Source organism: Callospermophilus lateralis, unplaced genomic scaffold (genome assembly GCF_048772815.1).
Source record: "Callospermophilus lateralis isolate mCalLat2 unplaced genomic scaffold, mCalLat2.hap1 Scaffold_127, whole genome shotgun sequence".
NCBI lineage: Eukaryota > Metazoa > Chordata > Mammalia > Rodentia > Sciuridae > Callospermophilus > Callospermophilus lateralis.
This window is the reverse complement of record NW_027512450.1, coordinates 2,237,213-2,253,972: the sequence shown is the minus strand read 5'-3', so window position 1 is coordinate 2,253,972 and position 16,760 is coordinate 2,237,213. Positions and strand designations below refer to the sequence as shown.

The following is a 16,760-nucleotide window of genomic DNA, read 5'->3' as shown; positions in this document are numbered from 1 at the left end:
GTCTGAGGTTTTGGATTAGAGACTTTACCTTTTGTCTGCTCATGGGAGATTTAGAGTCATATAATCCCAGTCCATCTTTGCAGAAGTATTGTAGGTCTTTTACAGCTGTGTTGTTTTTATAGTCATTGATTTTTGTGTAACACTTTATGGATTACTAATTATCTACATATTTTTTAAGAATCTTTTGAGTTAAGATGGTGTGGTAGTATTGTGTCCATTTCATAGATTTGGTAACTGAGACCAAAGCAGGCTGAATGATAGACCCCATGTATGAAGTCATCTAGCTTGTTAATAACACACTAGGATTCAAGCTTCAGGGGCTTCAACTTTACTCACAGTGGTATGTTGAAATGGATGAACCAAAATCGAGAGCACCAGGTCAGAATCCTGGTCCACCAGTTACTAGCTGTGTTAATCTGAGTGAATGATGAAACCTTTGTAGACTTCATAGTCTTCATCTGTCAAGGCATTTGAACTGTCCCTGTTCTTTTATCCAGACTCAGATTCTGTGAAGACTTAAATGAGACCATTTTCTTAATACAAAATACTGAATTTTAAGAGAATTCAGTCTCCTATCTGATGTCAGGCTAGGTGTCCTCTACCCTTCCTCCAACATGGTTAGGGAACCAGAAACAAAGAGAATGATTCTGGAGAAGCAGGAGGTACCTGGTGACCACAACAGGTAGGCTGAATTTTTGAAGCCACCTGGGTGCAACTTTTATTGATGTGGATGATAAGACTGTTAACAAAGCCTTCTTGAGTAATTGAATATCAAATTGAACCTGATAATCAAACACTGTTAATCTCCAAAGTCTTGAAATTTCTGGTAGTTGGTGCCCTACATGTTTGGAGAGTATCCATCTTAGCAAATTCCTGTCTGCCAGGGAGTGTCAGGAGGGATTCTATCAAAACAGACAGATGTTCCCAGCTGTTGGAGGAGTCAGGACCAAAACAAAGCCCCAGACCCCTAGAAAATGCAGCCAAGCTCTGACTCCATTTCTGCTGACTCTGGGCTCTTTTGCAGGGTGATGTCCAGCGGACACTCATCCAAGTGGACTTTGGTGATGGCATTGCAGTGTCTTACGTCAATCTCAGCTCCATGGAAGATGGGATCAAACACGTCTATCAGAACATGCGCATTTTCCGAGTGACCATGCAGGTGGACAACAGTCTGGGGTCTGACAGCGTCGTCCTGTACTTACATGTAACTTGTATGTTATTACTGTTGTTGGCTTATGACATAGCTTAAATTTGTGTCTTTTTAAAATGTGATCCCACATTTCTTATCCAGAAGAAACACAGGAGTTACATTTTAGCAGATGGGGGAAAGGAAATGAGTCAGAGGGCAAAGTAGAGATAAAGTAAAAAGAAAATCCATGAGGGGAATCTGATCCATCTTGGAATCTGAATTGCTTGAAATTGTAAATGCAGTCAGATCATTTCCTCCAGATACCCCAGAGATATAGCACCTGCATGTGGGTCTGAATCTGGGCAATTTTCAGAACTTCTCAGTTGAAACATGGCATGAGTTGCCCCCCACCACCAGCTCTTTGGTTACAAATGGTCAGAAACAAAGAAATGCACAGTTCAATCAAACTAGCTCAGGCAAAGGAATTGCTCCCCTAGCCACTTATTTCTGTTTTCCAAGTTATGTCTTGCTAAAAATCATCCTTTTAACATTTTCACTCTTTTTTTTTTCTTTTTAATGTGATTTCTGGGCTACTGTCTAATGATGGTTTGGTATTCCAGAGAAGGTGATATGGAGGGAAAGGGTGCTATGAGTGTTAAGAAAGCTACCCTAGGAAAGAGTTCCAAGACACACTGTAGCTTTTCCCCATTGAGGAATCAGAAGGCACGGCTGGATGTAATGAGATAACAACTAAATTATGTTGGGTATATTGTGTGTCATAAATATCGTATGCATGAAGTTGTCCCCCACAGTCCTCAGACTCATTTTGGTTCTTAGAAAAATAGTTTACATTAAAGTAATTTTTTTACATTAAGGCTTAGCACAAATTTCAAGTCCTCAGAGAAAGAGTATTAGGGCCTGGCAATACTCTATACCTCTCCCCTGCACCTTGTCTAGGGAACAAAATAAGAATAACGAAAGTGACATCTAGGTCTCTGTCTTTAAATAATAAGAATAATATAAAAACTGTGTGAAAGGACAGGACTATTTAGGGATGCCCAAGAGACAGTGTGGTTGCTGAAGACTCCAAATGTATTACTTCTTCTCCATCTTTGCCTATTGTACACTCATGGTTGGGGTTCTCTGAGGAAGCACACACTCCCTAATTTGGGTCTAAACAGAGTTAGACAGGGTTCCCACTTTGCTAACTGTCTCTCCCACTTTGGCTACACTTTATTAAGCTCTTCCTCTGTATGCCAGGTAGGCTTTGCACTATAAGCTCTTTATTATGTATTACCACACTTCTCAAAACAATCCTATGAAGTAGAAGCATTGAGAAACCCTGCTTTGCAAAGGACCACAGAGCTAAAAAGGAATTGTTTGAGGTAGCTGATGTACTACCTAACAGAGCCAGGCCCCAGACTCAGGCCTGCCAGTCTCAGGAATTTCAGTTCTTGATCACTAAAGTTAGGGTCAGTGTGAAGGGTGGCTTGGGGCTGCAGGAACTATCTCCATCAGCAGGTATTCTCCGCTTCTCAGGGCCTCCCATTGAGTCCTCCCTGGCTCAATCTCCCTGTGCCCCTGGCACTTTTTCTCATTTCTGTACATGATCAGATCCCTTGAGGGATCTACTGCTTCCCCTAAGGATTGTCCCAGATTTTCTAAATCCAGGGAAGGAAAATAATAGATAGTTGACCTCTGTCAAGATTAAGGCCTGCCAAAGCCCAAGGCTTCTAAAAGAAATGAGTTTCTTTGTTTCTCTGCATTTTTTTCATTCCATCAACCTGGTTGATCAGGTAAAATAGCAGGAGATGATTTGTGATTGAATGTTTGTGTTCTGACTTTAATCTCTCAGACTCTTCTTTGGTGAAGTTGTTGGGTAAGCCCACCTCCTCATATTAATGGAACCCCTTTCTGAGCTTGGCCTTGGGCATGAGAATTCACTCTTATATACAGATTGTGTTAAAGCAGGATCACTTTTAAAGCTGTTTGTAGCTCACATTAACCTAATACCCACACCTCAGCAGGGTCCACAGGTTCTGACACATTAGCTCAGCACCTCTTCTAAAGTCTCTGGGGTGCTTTACTATGCCCTTAAACTCATTTTGTCTGTTTTCACATCTGTACCATAATAAATGACTTAGGCCCTTCCTTTCAGGTAGAAAAAAACAAAGATTGGAGAAGCTCTCTGATTTTGGCCCTGTTTTACAATAAAAGGAAGTCACAATAAGAGTAGCACTGAGTAACACTCCCAAACTTCTAATGCCTGGGAGGTGTAGTAAGTGATTTTTAGTGCCTAAGTGCAGGTGGGGGACAGAGTTGGCTTTGTGAGAGAAAAGTTTTTAAAAGTACTGGTCAGAGTTTCTGATGTGCTGTTTAAGTCCAAATGCTAGTCATAATACTCTGTCTCACTGAACCTAGATTTTCTTCTCTATCAAATGGAAGCACATCTTATTCTCAAAAGATCTATCAAGCAGTACCCTGTCAATTAACAACATTTGGTTTTCCATTATTTTTAAGTAGCATGTGCATTTGGACTTCGTGGATTCTGAGCTACAGAACTAGCCACAAAGCTTGCTAACCTCCTCTCTGCCTTTGTCCCACTGACTCCCCCATTGGTAAACTCCAGAAAACCCATTTCTTGTATTACATACGCATTCTCTCCACTCTCCAGTGCAGAAAGGTGATTTTATTCCAAATCAGAGGTTTTTCAATATGGGTTTGCAAAGGTCATCAGAAACAAATGGAGCCCATGTTCCTGCTTTAATGCATGCAGGAATGGGCCAGCAGCTCTGCTCTCACAGAGCGCCTGGGTAATTTGTTGAAGGTTGACAGTTGGAAATGCCTTGGGGATAGTATTCACTGTGCTCTGCTGTTTTGCAAACTAATGAGACACATGCTGCGGCCAGCATTGCCTTCAGCTGGATGGGGCAGAGATTTTAGAGAGCATGCAGATTTTTGCTCAGAAAGCTGCCCTATCACAACCATCTTGCAGAAAAAAAAAACATTGAAGACTCTGCAAACTTGCAGGATGGGAGGTGAAAGAAGATGAGGTAGATGTTCTAGTTCTTCCTCAAACTTTTTCCTTAACTGCTCCCTTACATAGGAGCAATTTGAAGATATCTCTCTGGCCCCACCTTAGGGTAAAGTCATCCATATGGCTTGAAAAAAAACATGTGGCTTTGCAACTATCATGCCATCATTATATTGACTGGCAAATCATAACAGGTTTTTTTTTTTTTTTCAGTGTGGTTGAATGAGCCACCTGCTCAAAATTAAATAGTAATTTTCTTTTTCTGGGTTCTCTCCCTAACCTACTAAATTAAGATAATAGGAAATGTAGTATCATAGTGTGCTTTGAACACAGTAGTATGCTTCTTATATATGCTGAAGTTTGAGAAAGTCTGATTTTGGAATATCTACCTTATAGTTCAAATCCTCTTTACTTCTTCTAATGTTTTTGAAAATCACTTCAGATAAATAAGAATATTACATATTTGCAATATTTAATTAAATATTCAGAAGTCTTCAGGACATAAATGCTAGAGGGAGATTACAGCAGTCAGCGTGCGTGTATACACACACACACACACACACACACACACACACACACACACACAATGTTCAGTCTCACAGACATCAGCTGTTTCCTGCAGCATGGGAAGGCAATACAAAAAAAGGATAGGGAAACCCAGTTCACACAAGTAATTCCTAATTTTCTCAACCATCTTGCCAGGAATATTCATATGGAGTGATGCAGCGCCACCTGCTGTCCCTTTTGTGCATCGCAGGCACCTATATGTAGAGCAGCATCTACCAACTTGTTTAGCTCTTTGAGCAGAACCATCAACTGGGGACTTCCATAGGGTGGAATTTTACTCTGTGGCTCCTTTAGGGAAGATTTCACCCTCTGTGCAGAACAGAGATGCTTAATGGTTTGGGTTCTGGACAGCAAAACCCCACGTATTTTATACCCATGAAAAGTAGGTAAAGACAAGAGGTCAGGCAAATCTGAAAAATGTCACACTTTTATGGAGGTATAATGTATATACATGCAAGGATAAACTTATTCAAGCCCAAATATATGTACTTCAGAGCCTACAAGGCCAATGTGCTGTGTGTCCTTGAACCCTGATGGACTTGCTCGGCTACACGTTTCCCTCCATTTTTCCACTTAGCTGTTCTTGCATCCTTGCTGGTCGACTGACATGGAAAGGGCATCTTCTCCTCAAGGTCTTATACTGGAGCATCACAAACAGACACTTGGTATGATCTTTCACTCTATCTAGGCCACTGTCCAAACCTCATTTCTTCTGAGAAGGCTTCTTTAACCACTCCATCAAAATTAGCCCTGCTTTATGTTTTCAATAACTTTTTCCCTTAAAATTACCTAAGCTTATTAAGTGCTAAATATCTCTGGGACCTAAGATTATACTCAATACCTAACAGTACTGTTTAGTTAGCTTTTCCATCACTGTGACCAAAGGACCTGGCAAAAACAATGTTGAAGAGAGGAAGTTTATTTGGGGCTCATAGTTTCAGAGGTCTCAGTCCATAGATGGCTGACTCTATAGCTCTGGCCCAAGATGAGGCAGAACATCATGACAGAGGAAAGTAGTTCAGGATCTGGCAACAAGGATGCAGAGAAATCTTGACTCCCCAGGGACAAAATATAAATCCTAATGGCTCACCCCAGTGACCGACCTCCTTCAAGCATACCCTACCTGCTCAGAGTTACCGTCCAGTTAATCCATATCAGTGGATTAATTCACTGATCAGATTGTATCTCCCAATTCTACCATTCTGCATCTGAACAATTCTTGCATTGTCTCAGACATCAGCTTTTGGGGGATGCCCCATATCTAAACCATGACAAGTGCTTAAGAATTATTGATTGAATGAATGACCATGACTCACTAACAAGGTGTCCTATTTGTCATTGACACAATGACAGGGAGAGCATCACAGAGGAGGTGATGCTGGAACCGAAACCTGAAGGCTGACAGGGCCGTGAGAAAGGTGTATAAGCACAGGACCTGCAGAAGGCAAAGGTGTGCCTGCTGGGGGAAAAGTGTGAGTGGCATTGGCAAGATCTGCACAATCAATAATGGCAAGACCAAGGGGCATGTTCCAAAGCCCGGAGCACACTGGCACAGAGCCTTTCCTGTGTGCCTCTTTCCTGGGCAAGCCTAACTCAGCCCCAAATATAGTGTGTTCCATGCTTACCAGGCAGATTCCCATTCACATGCTCATACACATAGGCACACCTATACACACCTTTGAAATGCAAAAATAATAAAAAAAAATTACTTGTGAAATGATTTGGGGATTTGCATACTTCTCACCCCAATATGATTCTCGGCAGGTCCCCATGATTCTGGTATAAAACCAAGGCTATAATCTCTTGGAAAGACCTTGCATCTTCCTGGGAAATATTGTCTGTTCATATAAGGACTTCATAAACTACTTGTAAATTTTTTTAACTTTCACACATCTATAACTCAGGTTATAGACCTGCAAGTAAGATCTGTAAATACAAAATGACAAAATGACTTTGTTGGCAATATATTTCTGTTCTCCAAAGTGGTGAGAGCACCGGGCACTTCCCTTAGAGAAGGTGGCTGTGATGTTTGCGAGGCTTCTGAGTAAATATGTGTTCTCTCAGAGCAGGGAAGGCAGAATAGCTGAAGCTCTTCCCTCTCCATGGCCCCTCTTTTTCTTGTGTTTTAGGTCCCTTGGAGCATGTGCACCTATCTCTTCCCTTTGTCACCACAAAGAACAAGGAGGTCAATGCAACTGCAGTGCTGTGGCCCAGCCAAGTGTTCACCCTCACTTATGTGTGGTGGTATGGAAACGACACAGAGGTGAGTCTGCCTTCTGTACAGGGCTAGTGACTGAGGCTCAGCTTATGCTGGCTGAAGCCAAATGGAAGGGAATATGGCTTATGAATGCAAGAGTTCAGGGGGAGACCTAGCTTCAGGGCCAGCAGGCGGTCTATGTTAAGTATCTCATTACAAAGAGGCAACCCATATCAATTACAAACCCCTCTCCACTGCCGCATAAATGCATGTACACACACACACACACACACACACACACACAAAATGACCTCACATCCTAAATCAAACATGGTCCTTTCTTTAGGTCAGCTTCATTTTTTATGTTTTCTGTAAATATCCTGGTACTCAAAAGTCAGCAATAATTTTAAAACCAGTAGAGACCTTAACCTTCATTTACTCTTAGTCCTTCTTTTTTCAGATGAGAAGAATGAGGCTGCTACAGCAGAAGTAGCTTCCTCCAATCTCTTCTAGGTGCTTCATAGAGACGCAAAATCCCAGGCCTTCTGCTCCCTTTATTCATTTTCTTTCCTGCCCTCCAGGCTGCATGGTCTTTGTCAGTTTTGAACTCATTCCATTCTCGGAAGATTAAATACTTCCAAATGTCAGTAAAATAGTGGTATTAAGGCCCAAAGCATCCCTTCCCAAAAGGGCACTCAGATTAACCTCCCTGGACAGGGACGCTCTATCATCTTCCAAGAGTTACATTCACTCTGTGGCTTTGCTCTTCCAATGCTATACACCTCATTTTAGTAAAAACATGATTTTGATAACTGAATTTTGGCTTTAACATAGCTGTGCACATGCAGGGAGGAGAACTCTCTTGCACCTAGACCTGCTGCAAGCCTGATAGAGAAGGAAGCTCTTGCCCCCACTGCTGACACAATAGAGTACAAAAGAAGCTCCTTGATTTCTTCTGAAGCCATGCATGCAAATGTAGCCCATTGGGCCCACTGTCCACAGTGGGAAAGGAGAAATCAATGCTATTTGCCCGAAAGCTGGTATAGACTGTGAAAGCACTAAACAACTTTCTTCTCTGCCTCTTATTATTATTTTTCTTAATTTTAATATAAAACAAAATTCTCAGCCGACCCTATTAAAAATAATTCGTATGCTGGACTTTAGTCTGCCCTTCACCATACAGGAAATTAAATGAATTTTGATTTTAGAACTAATTAAGATGGGAAAGAAATATTTGTGAGGAGTGAGTCATGGGAGGTCAGCAGATAAATAATTTTTTCTTCTAGAAACTTGGCATCTGCTTATTTTACAGCACTCCTCCAATACTTTTTTTTTTCTTTCTTGAGTCCTGAAACCACAATCCAATAACTACTTATTTTCAGGGAAGCTGCTTCCAGGAAACTGTTGATGGTGCTTCTCACAGGGAGCCGCCACACCTCCCATTTCTATCTATTGTCCAATTTAAGTGTCCACGGTTGCTGTGTTCCATTGGAATTTCATATATTGGTAGAGCCTAGAGATGAATGTTTGGCAATGTATAGATTTTCTGTGGCTGCTATTAAGTTTAGATTAATAAGAGATCCCCTTACTTGTTTGATTTGAAAGTGTGCTTGGATTAAAACATGTTCTTGATCAAAATAGATTGTGAAAAAAGAGAGACATGTAACCCATCAACAAGAAAGACCTGTTGATTTTCCAGTCCAGAGTCAGGATGATACCAGGAGAGAGGTGTCCAATCCCCCCAAAATGGATAGAATCACATGGGGCCATTGTTGCAATAGACAGCCTCCCCTCTGGCCTGCATTTCAGGTGATGGGGATGCATAGAAAGTTCCATGCTAGTGTACCAAGAAGAGCCTCGGCAGAGTTACTGATCAGCTGGTTCACGGCTATTTTAACTTTAACTATGCAGCTTTCTGCTTGCTCTGTTTCCTATTTATTATAGCCCTTGATCACCTTGGAGAGAAGCATATCATTCAAATTTACTTCAGAAGAAATGAACAGCATCACAGTGCAGGTCTCCGCCAGAAATGCCATTCTGCAGGACACAAAGACCATTGCAGTATACGGTGAGTGCCTGTCTTTGCTGATCTGTCCCTGCCCCCATGCTCAGATGAGGATGTCTGGTACCATAGCACTGGGAGTCCTTCTGGCTTAGACTTTCACCTGGACAATTGAGAAAGAGCTGAGATGATTCTGGTCTCCTCCTTTAGGGAAATTTGATTCACCAACAAAACTGTGGCAACAGGACCAAGAAGGAGTTTGTTCTGTGTTTGTTTCTTTTCTTTCTTTCTTTCTTTCTTTCTTTCTTTCTTTCTTTCTTTCTTTCTTTCAAGAGAGAGAGAGGAGAGAGAGAGAGAGAGAGAGAGAGAGAGAGAGAGAGAGAGAGTTTATTTTCCAGTTTTCAGTGGACACAACATCTTTATTTTATTTTTATATGGTGCTGAGGACAGAAACCAGTGCCCTGTACATGCCAGGTGAGCACATTACTGCTTGAACCACATCTCCATCCCTGTTCTATGTTCTTGAAGTTGGTCTGAAGCACTTAGACTGTTGGCTCACTCACCTTAAGTGGAACAGGCTGGGTTTCATTATGAGTAAAGCTGGTTCATTTCACTTGAGATGCTGGTAGCATTTGAATAGCTAAAACCAGTTCTAAAAGAAAAGAGCTAATGCTGCGGCATTTTTTGAAAGTTCAACTTTAAGAGAAATCTTCCATTATCAAATTACTTTTAAAAATCTCTTTCAAAAGTCAGCATTTAAAAAAAAATACAAAAAAACCGAACAAACAAAAAACCCTCTACTCGACTAAAAGCAAAGCAAAGAAAGGGTCATAAGTGGATATCACTTGTAGCAGTAGACTGGCTATTGAACAATCTGATGTACGGAACAATTTTGTGATCAAGCTGGGAAATTGAATGTGGTCAAAGCATCAGATGGAATGAAAATGTGCTGAAATGGAAAAGTGTGATCATTGCTTGGAAATGGGATATAAAACAATATATCCAGATTGATACCATTTTGGTAAGTTTTTTTTTTCTGCATAGAAAGCTGTTCAGGTGGATATGAACAAGGTGTTATCAGGAGAGGGTAAAAAGGCAAACATTTAATATTAATATGGAAGGGGTACATATGTATCACAGAATAGTTGGAAAAGAGGATTTAAATTTAGGTGAGGAAAATATATGCTGTGCCGAAAGAGAGAACAAGAAGGTGAGAAGGAGAAAGACAGGCCGAGAAAGGGCAGCAAGGACCCCGGTTCTGTAAATTAATTGATGCTGATGAGATAATTTGGGACTTCTTCTTTCTGTGGAGAGTCAGATTTTGTTTTTCATTTCTCCTCTTGCCAGTTTGATGTTCAAAACCTGAAAATCATTTGTAGGCCACTTCAAGCATGTCGAGGAACCAAGGACCAAGGACACTATTCCATGCATGGCCGGCCAGGAATTAGATTTCATAATTTTTCTTCTCTCCCTTCCTCCTGAAGAGACTTGATCAGTCCAGATAGTAGCAGGAAGTAAACAAGGGCTGAGAATTTCCTAACTAGGCCCCATTAGTGAGTACAGCTTCTCCTCCAGGTGGCCATTGAGTGGCTGTGTGCTTCTCTTTCCTCCCCCACCTCTTTTCTTGGTCCGGGTAATGCATTTAATGCATTTAATCTTCTTCGCATCAAGCCTACTACCAGGCAGGTGATATTATTAGTCATTTTCTCCTGGAGGTAAATAACTTGCCCCAGTTAGTAAGAGGTAGAGTTGGACCTCCGACCCAGACAACCTAGTCCCAGGGACCATGGTCTGAAATCACCCTGATTGACTGACTTCGGTTTCTTTTCCATCGGATGCTCTATTTTCTCTCTCTGCCCCTTCTGGATGTCACAGGCTGCACTAATGGCACTCAGCCATTAGCCTGACAGATGTCCTCTTGGTTAAGTGTTTGGACAGCTTCCTCATTAGAATCACAAAGAAAACCTTAAATCTGGAAGAATTTTGGCCTTTTCTTAACAGGTGTCATTTTACAGATAGGAACTTGAGACCCAAATTTGGATGAGTACTGGTTTAAAGTCATTTCACCAGCAATGGTTATGGTGAAGGTGATAATAGCTAACACTGATAAAGCACTTACCACCTGTATCTGTTCTAAGCACTTGATGTATATGGTCTGTTTTATTGAATCCTTTGAACTGACAAGAAAATATCTGTAATTATCTCTGTTTTACAGATAAGCAAAAATGAGATATGTGTAATGAATAAACAGCCTAAGGATTCTGAACCCAGAGGGCAAGTTTCTATGCACCTTCCACCCCGCTGCTGTTCCTTCTTCCTCTTTCTGCAGTCTCCTCAAAGGAATCATCTGAGGGTGACTCACTTTACATTAAATGCATTCTCTCTCTTTTCATTAAAGATTTCAGCAGAGGAAGTGGTCTCCTCCTCCTTTAACCAAATTCCTGAGCCACCAACCATCCTTAACTCATCCTCAATCAAACGAGTTATCCAAGATGTCTACACAGGATTTGGAATTTTTAGTGGCAAGTGTGACTTATTAAGGGAGAATCACACCAGACAGAATTTAACAGGCAGGATTGAACTCCACTGAAACAAAAGGCAGAAGATCCCAACATGCTGGTATTAGCTAATAGGAAAGTACTGGAGGATATTGAGGAGTACATGGAGTTATCAGGGTGATTAGTCCTCTGCTTGAATGAATGACCCTTTGGGGGAAGTTAGTTTCCCATCCTTCCTCATAGCCAAGGAGACAGGGAAACCTTTATTTCTTGATGATAATGAACCCTTTTCTGAGTTGTAGCAGATTAGAATCTTGAGCATCTCAGTGGGGCAGAGAAAGAAATTACAGTTGCAAGTTATTTAGAGTAAATGCTCAAGGAAAGGGAGGTCAGGGGCCTCCTGTTAGACACCTGTCTAAAGCTTAGTCAAAGGGAAGAGGATACCGTTATGGTCAGAGGAAGAAGGCATTCCACAGAGAAGTGGATGGAGGGGCTGGAGGTGAAGCCCAGTAGCAGATGCTTGGCCAATATGCATAGCATACAGGAGGCCCTGGGTTCAATCCCCAGCACTTCACATACACAATAAAACAAAATTTGACTGAGGAAGGAATAAAATGGAATTCCTAATTGAATGGAAGAAAGAAAATCTAGTTTGCATTATTTCCATTAATTTGCTCCAGGGGATGGGTTTGCCTTTAAATAAAAAATGCAAATGCTCTTTCAGCACCTGCAAAAGAGCTATATTTCTGGTGTTTGCCTGAAGTCCTCCCACAGGCAGCCCCTGTTTATTGAATTAATTCCGCCACACCATCACCACTTTTCCAGCCATCATCATGGAGGCAGCTGTGTCATCCATGTCCTTTCACTAAGGTGAACACTGTCCCCTGTAGATAACTCTCTAGAGCTTGGTGAGAGGTGCAGAGAAAGTGAGAGTAACATAAATCTATACCATCACAGCTGCAAAGTTACGACTCAGTTGGTGCATCTTCAGTGCCACGGTTTACCAAGCTGCTAATTAACATGCATTTCATTTTCTCCATCAGAAGTGAATCAGTGATATTCGCCTAGGTGACCAGTGACTCATAAAATAGTCAAGCTTTGAAAAATATGTCTTTGGAATCAGGTTACTGCCATAAATTCACATCTTATAATGTAAGCATCTTCAAAGCATGTGTTGGATAACCCATCAGCATCATTAGGAAGTGCACAAGGGGGATTTTATGTTTCCTGAATTTATAATTGATACCAGTGACATCGCTTAACCCCATCTGAAACCCAAGGACATGCTTAAAATAAGGACTGTGTACTGAAGAAGTAAACATAGAAATAACAGAGAGCCTTCACTATAATTTAACCATTTATTTATTCAGTAAACATTTACTAATTAAATGTCCCAGAGATAATAATTGAAAACCTACTATGTTCTAGCACTCTCTCACAGCCAGGAACATAGTCCCTGTTCTTAATCATTTTACATTCCAGTTAGGGAGACATGTAGTGAAGACAAATTAGATAATATTAGGTATAAAGAAGACAAACAGGATCCAGAGATGGAGGGTATACAGGGCTGGTGAACAGGAGGCTGCCTGAGGTCAGTTGGTCAGAAAGTCTGCTAGCAGACTGAATAATGAGAAGAGCTACATGCTGCAATGTGGAGAGGCAGAGGTGAGCTGGGGTAGGAGAGTAAGTCTACACCAGCGTGTGGGGGAACAGGAAGGCTTGGTAAGAATCTAAGCTTCACTGTGGAGTCACTCACAGGTTGTAGGGGAGGGCTTACCTGGATGTGTCCTTTGGCAAACACTGCCCTGTGTTAAGGTATAGAAGCCATAAAGATGCACCCTAGAAACTTCCAACTCTGGGAAGCAAGACTGACAAACCCTGGATGCTGTGCTCTGGAATTCCTCACTGTCCTGGGCCTGGTTGCTTCTTCTAGGGATGGATCCCAGCCAGTGATGGGGGTTCCAGGGGTACCGAGGCTGGCCCATTCCTGGGACACAGGGGACTCCTTTGCAGGTCAGCTTTGGTTCAACATCTCCCAGTCATCTTGCTGAGCCTTCTGTATGCTGCAGGGCAGTCACCAGCCCTCTTCCTCTATCTCACAGCCCTGCAGGCCTGTGAGCTGATGGCTCTCCATGCCTCCCCTGGGTCCCTCCTCATTTTCTCCCAAAGATGATTCTGTTCATAAAATCTTTGCTTGTTTAATCCCCAACCCATTTCCTGGAGGATGCAGATGAACCCAGGCCTAATTCAGGGGTTACACAAAAAACGAACACAGTCCTCAACATAAGGATCTTAACATTATTTTCAATGAAACTTCTTTGCAGACAAAAGATAAAGTAACTATAATAAATAAAAGTATATAATTATATAACTATTATTATACAATCAAATGATAAAAGTATGTGAAAAACATAGTAGTTTCATTAAAAAATTAAAATGTTTGGAGTTTGGTAGAATGGTCAGTCGGGAAAACTTAAACTAGAGCTTGAAAGCTTTGTGGAAAGACAGTGGGGTGAATGGGCATTCCAGGTGGAGAAAGAGGACAGGCAAAGGCCCTGGGGTCATAAGTATATTATGTATTCCAAGCTCAAAGGTCAGTTAGGATCCAGGAAGGCCAAGTTTGGAACTGGGGATAATAGTCAGAGTCTATAGAGCTAGGAGTGAGCCAGAGTCCTAGAATTTGGTTTATAAAGTAAGGAACTAATGAGATACCAGGGACAGGGATAGAAAATTTTCTTTCTCTGGTGAGTGTGAAAGGAGAGAGGACCCTTCATGAGGGCTTTGCATCAAATACAAAGTTTATGCTGCTTGACTAAACTACCTGACTTCCAGTAATCCACCTGCTGTTGTATCCCCAGAGGAATTCTGTTCTCTTCACTTGTCCTTTTCTCCAAACCTGGATGACTACAACCCGGACATTCCTGAGTGGAGGAGGGACATCAGCAGAGTCATCAAAAAGTCCCTGGTAGAAGTGAGTGCCAAGAGTTCTTCTTTCATTTGGACCCATTTTCTCTCTTTCCTTGGAGAACTTTATGGAAGAACACCTAAAAAGGGACAGGAAAGAGATGGAGCCACAGGAAGCTAGTTCTGAGGTGTGGTGTCACTGGTGCTGAGCCCCCACATGCAGGCCTGTGGCACACACCAGGGTAAAGAGCAACCGTGAGGGTCACGAGGTGCTTGTCCCTCACAAAGTTGATTCTGCTTAGAGAGAGTTCACGATGGATGAGGCCTTTAGTGTAAGATGAGCCCCTGTGAATAATGATGGAGGGGCATGTGCCAGAGTGTCCTCGTGGGCAGGTGTAATTACTAATAGCAGCCTGGGTGCCAGCCCCAAAACTGTGTGCAGTGAGGACTCATACCTGATGGTGGGTCATATGTGCTGCTTCTCTTAAATAAGACATTTCCCTCCTGTACCAGTATCAAGAGCAAGCTATTACTATTTTATTTTCATAGATGAGGCAACTGAGGTTCAGAGAAGTTATAAGACTTTCATAAACTCTCACAGACAATAGGTGACAAAGCTTCAGAATTGAAATGAAGGGCCTGAGTCCAGTGTTTATGGTTTGTAATGCAACATGATCTCCTGAGGTTTCTAGGGGCATCCAAGAGGGTACACTTTATCCCTCCCTGAGCAGATGTTCCTGAAGAGTGGGTAAGACACCCTTTGTGGGGGTACCATCTTCCCCGACATACTCCACTTGCAGGAGTAAGCACAGTGGGATAGCAGCTCCTTGGCTGCTTAGACTAGGTGCACAAACCCAGGACATTAGGCACGAGCTGTCTTTTCCTGAGGTTCTAAACCCACACAGAAAACCAGTTTAAGTTTCTGTATATCCTACTCCCAACACATGTTATCACTGATGGAAAATGGTGTTGTAATAAGACGTTCAGAGAACCCTGGTCAGAAAAGAGATCCTATATCAGCCTCTCAGCATTCCAGTCCTCACACCATCACCTTTATTGACATTTGTTTACCACTTAAAATATTCTAGACCCTCCCTTCCATGCTTCATACTGTTTAATGTTAACTACCAAGGATAATCCTATGAAGCTTGTACTCCTTTTACAGGTATTAGAGACGTCAAGGAACTTGCCCAAGGTCATGCTGCTACAAATTCAGGCTCAGACCTTCAAGGCTAGAATCTCCATTTTGTGGTTTCCTACTGTTCCACAGTACTGCTGTCTGTTGTCTTTCTTCAAGGAGAAACAGGGATGGAAGCCATATTGGGGTAGAGAAGGGGGATCTTCATGTGTCTCCTGGTAATTGCAGTCCAGTTCTGTCTCCATGGCTTCACCAGGCATGCTCTTATTGAAGCTTCAACACTATGGCCACCAGGAAGGGCAGCTACTAGACTAAGGACTTCCTGCCTTTGGAGCCATCTTTCCCTGGAGTGACAATTGGTTTCTTTCTCCTGCTATTCAAGCAAGATGACTTACAACTTTTCATGAACCCACCCACAGCCCACTTGGTTCACTCTGCAACCTTCTAGAGACATGGGATCCCCTAGGGACCTAAGTATCCCAGCCAACAATCCAAACCCACCAGGTGATTTTGGGCACCAGCTCAGCAGTGATTAGCCTTCTGGGATGATTTCTCTTCACATTATCTAGAGGTCAGATGTCCTGGGCCGCCTCCTTCCCACCAGCTGCCCAGTAGGCCAGAAACCACTGCTCATCAGTATTCCTAAGGCTGCTGCATATTATAATCAGCTAAACAAGAATAAATGTGTTGCTAAGCATCCTTCAGGACAGGGTGGTGGTGGGGGGGGGTGGTAATATCTTTTAGTACCCAAAATTTTCCAGTTACTCCATCCCAGTAGGCAGCTGATCCAGCCTGTGGTCCCCTGGAACCCTGTCTTTGAGATCAGCAATTACACTTGGCTACTTTCCTAAGTGCCCTAACAATCCCTAGAAAATGTACAACTTAGAATCGGTTTATTGGCAGTTTTCTTCCTATTCATTTATGTGAGAGAATTTGGTATAAAATTAGTGGTCCATTCCTCATCAAATTGGCTTTTGCTATTGACATATCATGATGAAATCTTTAATTAAATATCATTCAGGAAGCATTTTTGTTATAATGAGGATGATTTAATTTAATCTCTGAGTTTACAATCTAATAGGGGCATTAAACAGCATGTGCTCAGCTGTAATGGGAGCTGGTATGTGTGTTTGTCAGGAGAAAGGAGGCCTAGAGTTCAGGTTACCATCACAGGCTTCACTATGAAATGCAGCTTCATAAGCCTCACAGCCTCTTCCTAAATGGCCTTGAGCCACTATTTCACCTGCCCTCAGCACCCATCTTTCCTGGGGTGGAGATAAGGACACATACC

General features: G+C 42.1%; 1 protein-coding gene across 1 annotated transcript in view; it reads left to right on the top strand.

Moving 5' to 3' along the window:
- The first annotated feature begins 614 nt into the window (after nucleotides 1-614).
- LOC143387296 (VPS10 domain-containing receptor SorCS1-like) overlaps nucleotides 615-16,760 on the top strand; it is a 40,988-nt gene continuing 24,842 nt past the window's right edge. The window contains exons 1-5 of the mRNA XM_077108066.1: nucleotides 615-662; nucleotides 1,025-1,211; nucleotides 6,860-6,993; nucleotides 8,872-8,995; nucleotides 14,286-14,398. Coding sequence (XP_076964181.1) covers nucleotides 615-662; nucleotides 1,025-1,211; nucleotides 6,860-6,993; nucleotides 8,872-8,995; nucleotides 14,286-14,398 — 606 coding nt within the window. The remainder of the gene's footprint in view (nucleotides 663-1,024; nucleotides 1,212-6,859; nucleotides 6,994-8,871; nucleotides 8,996-14,285; nucleotides 14,399-16,760) is intronic.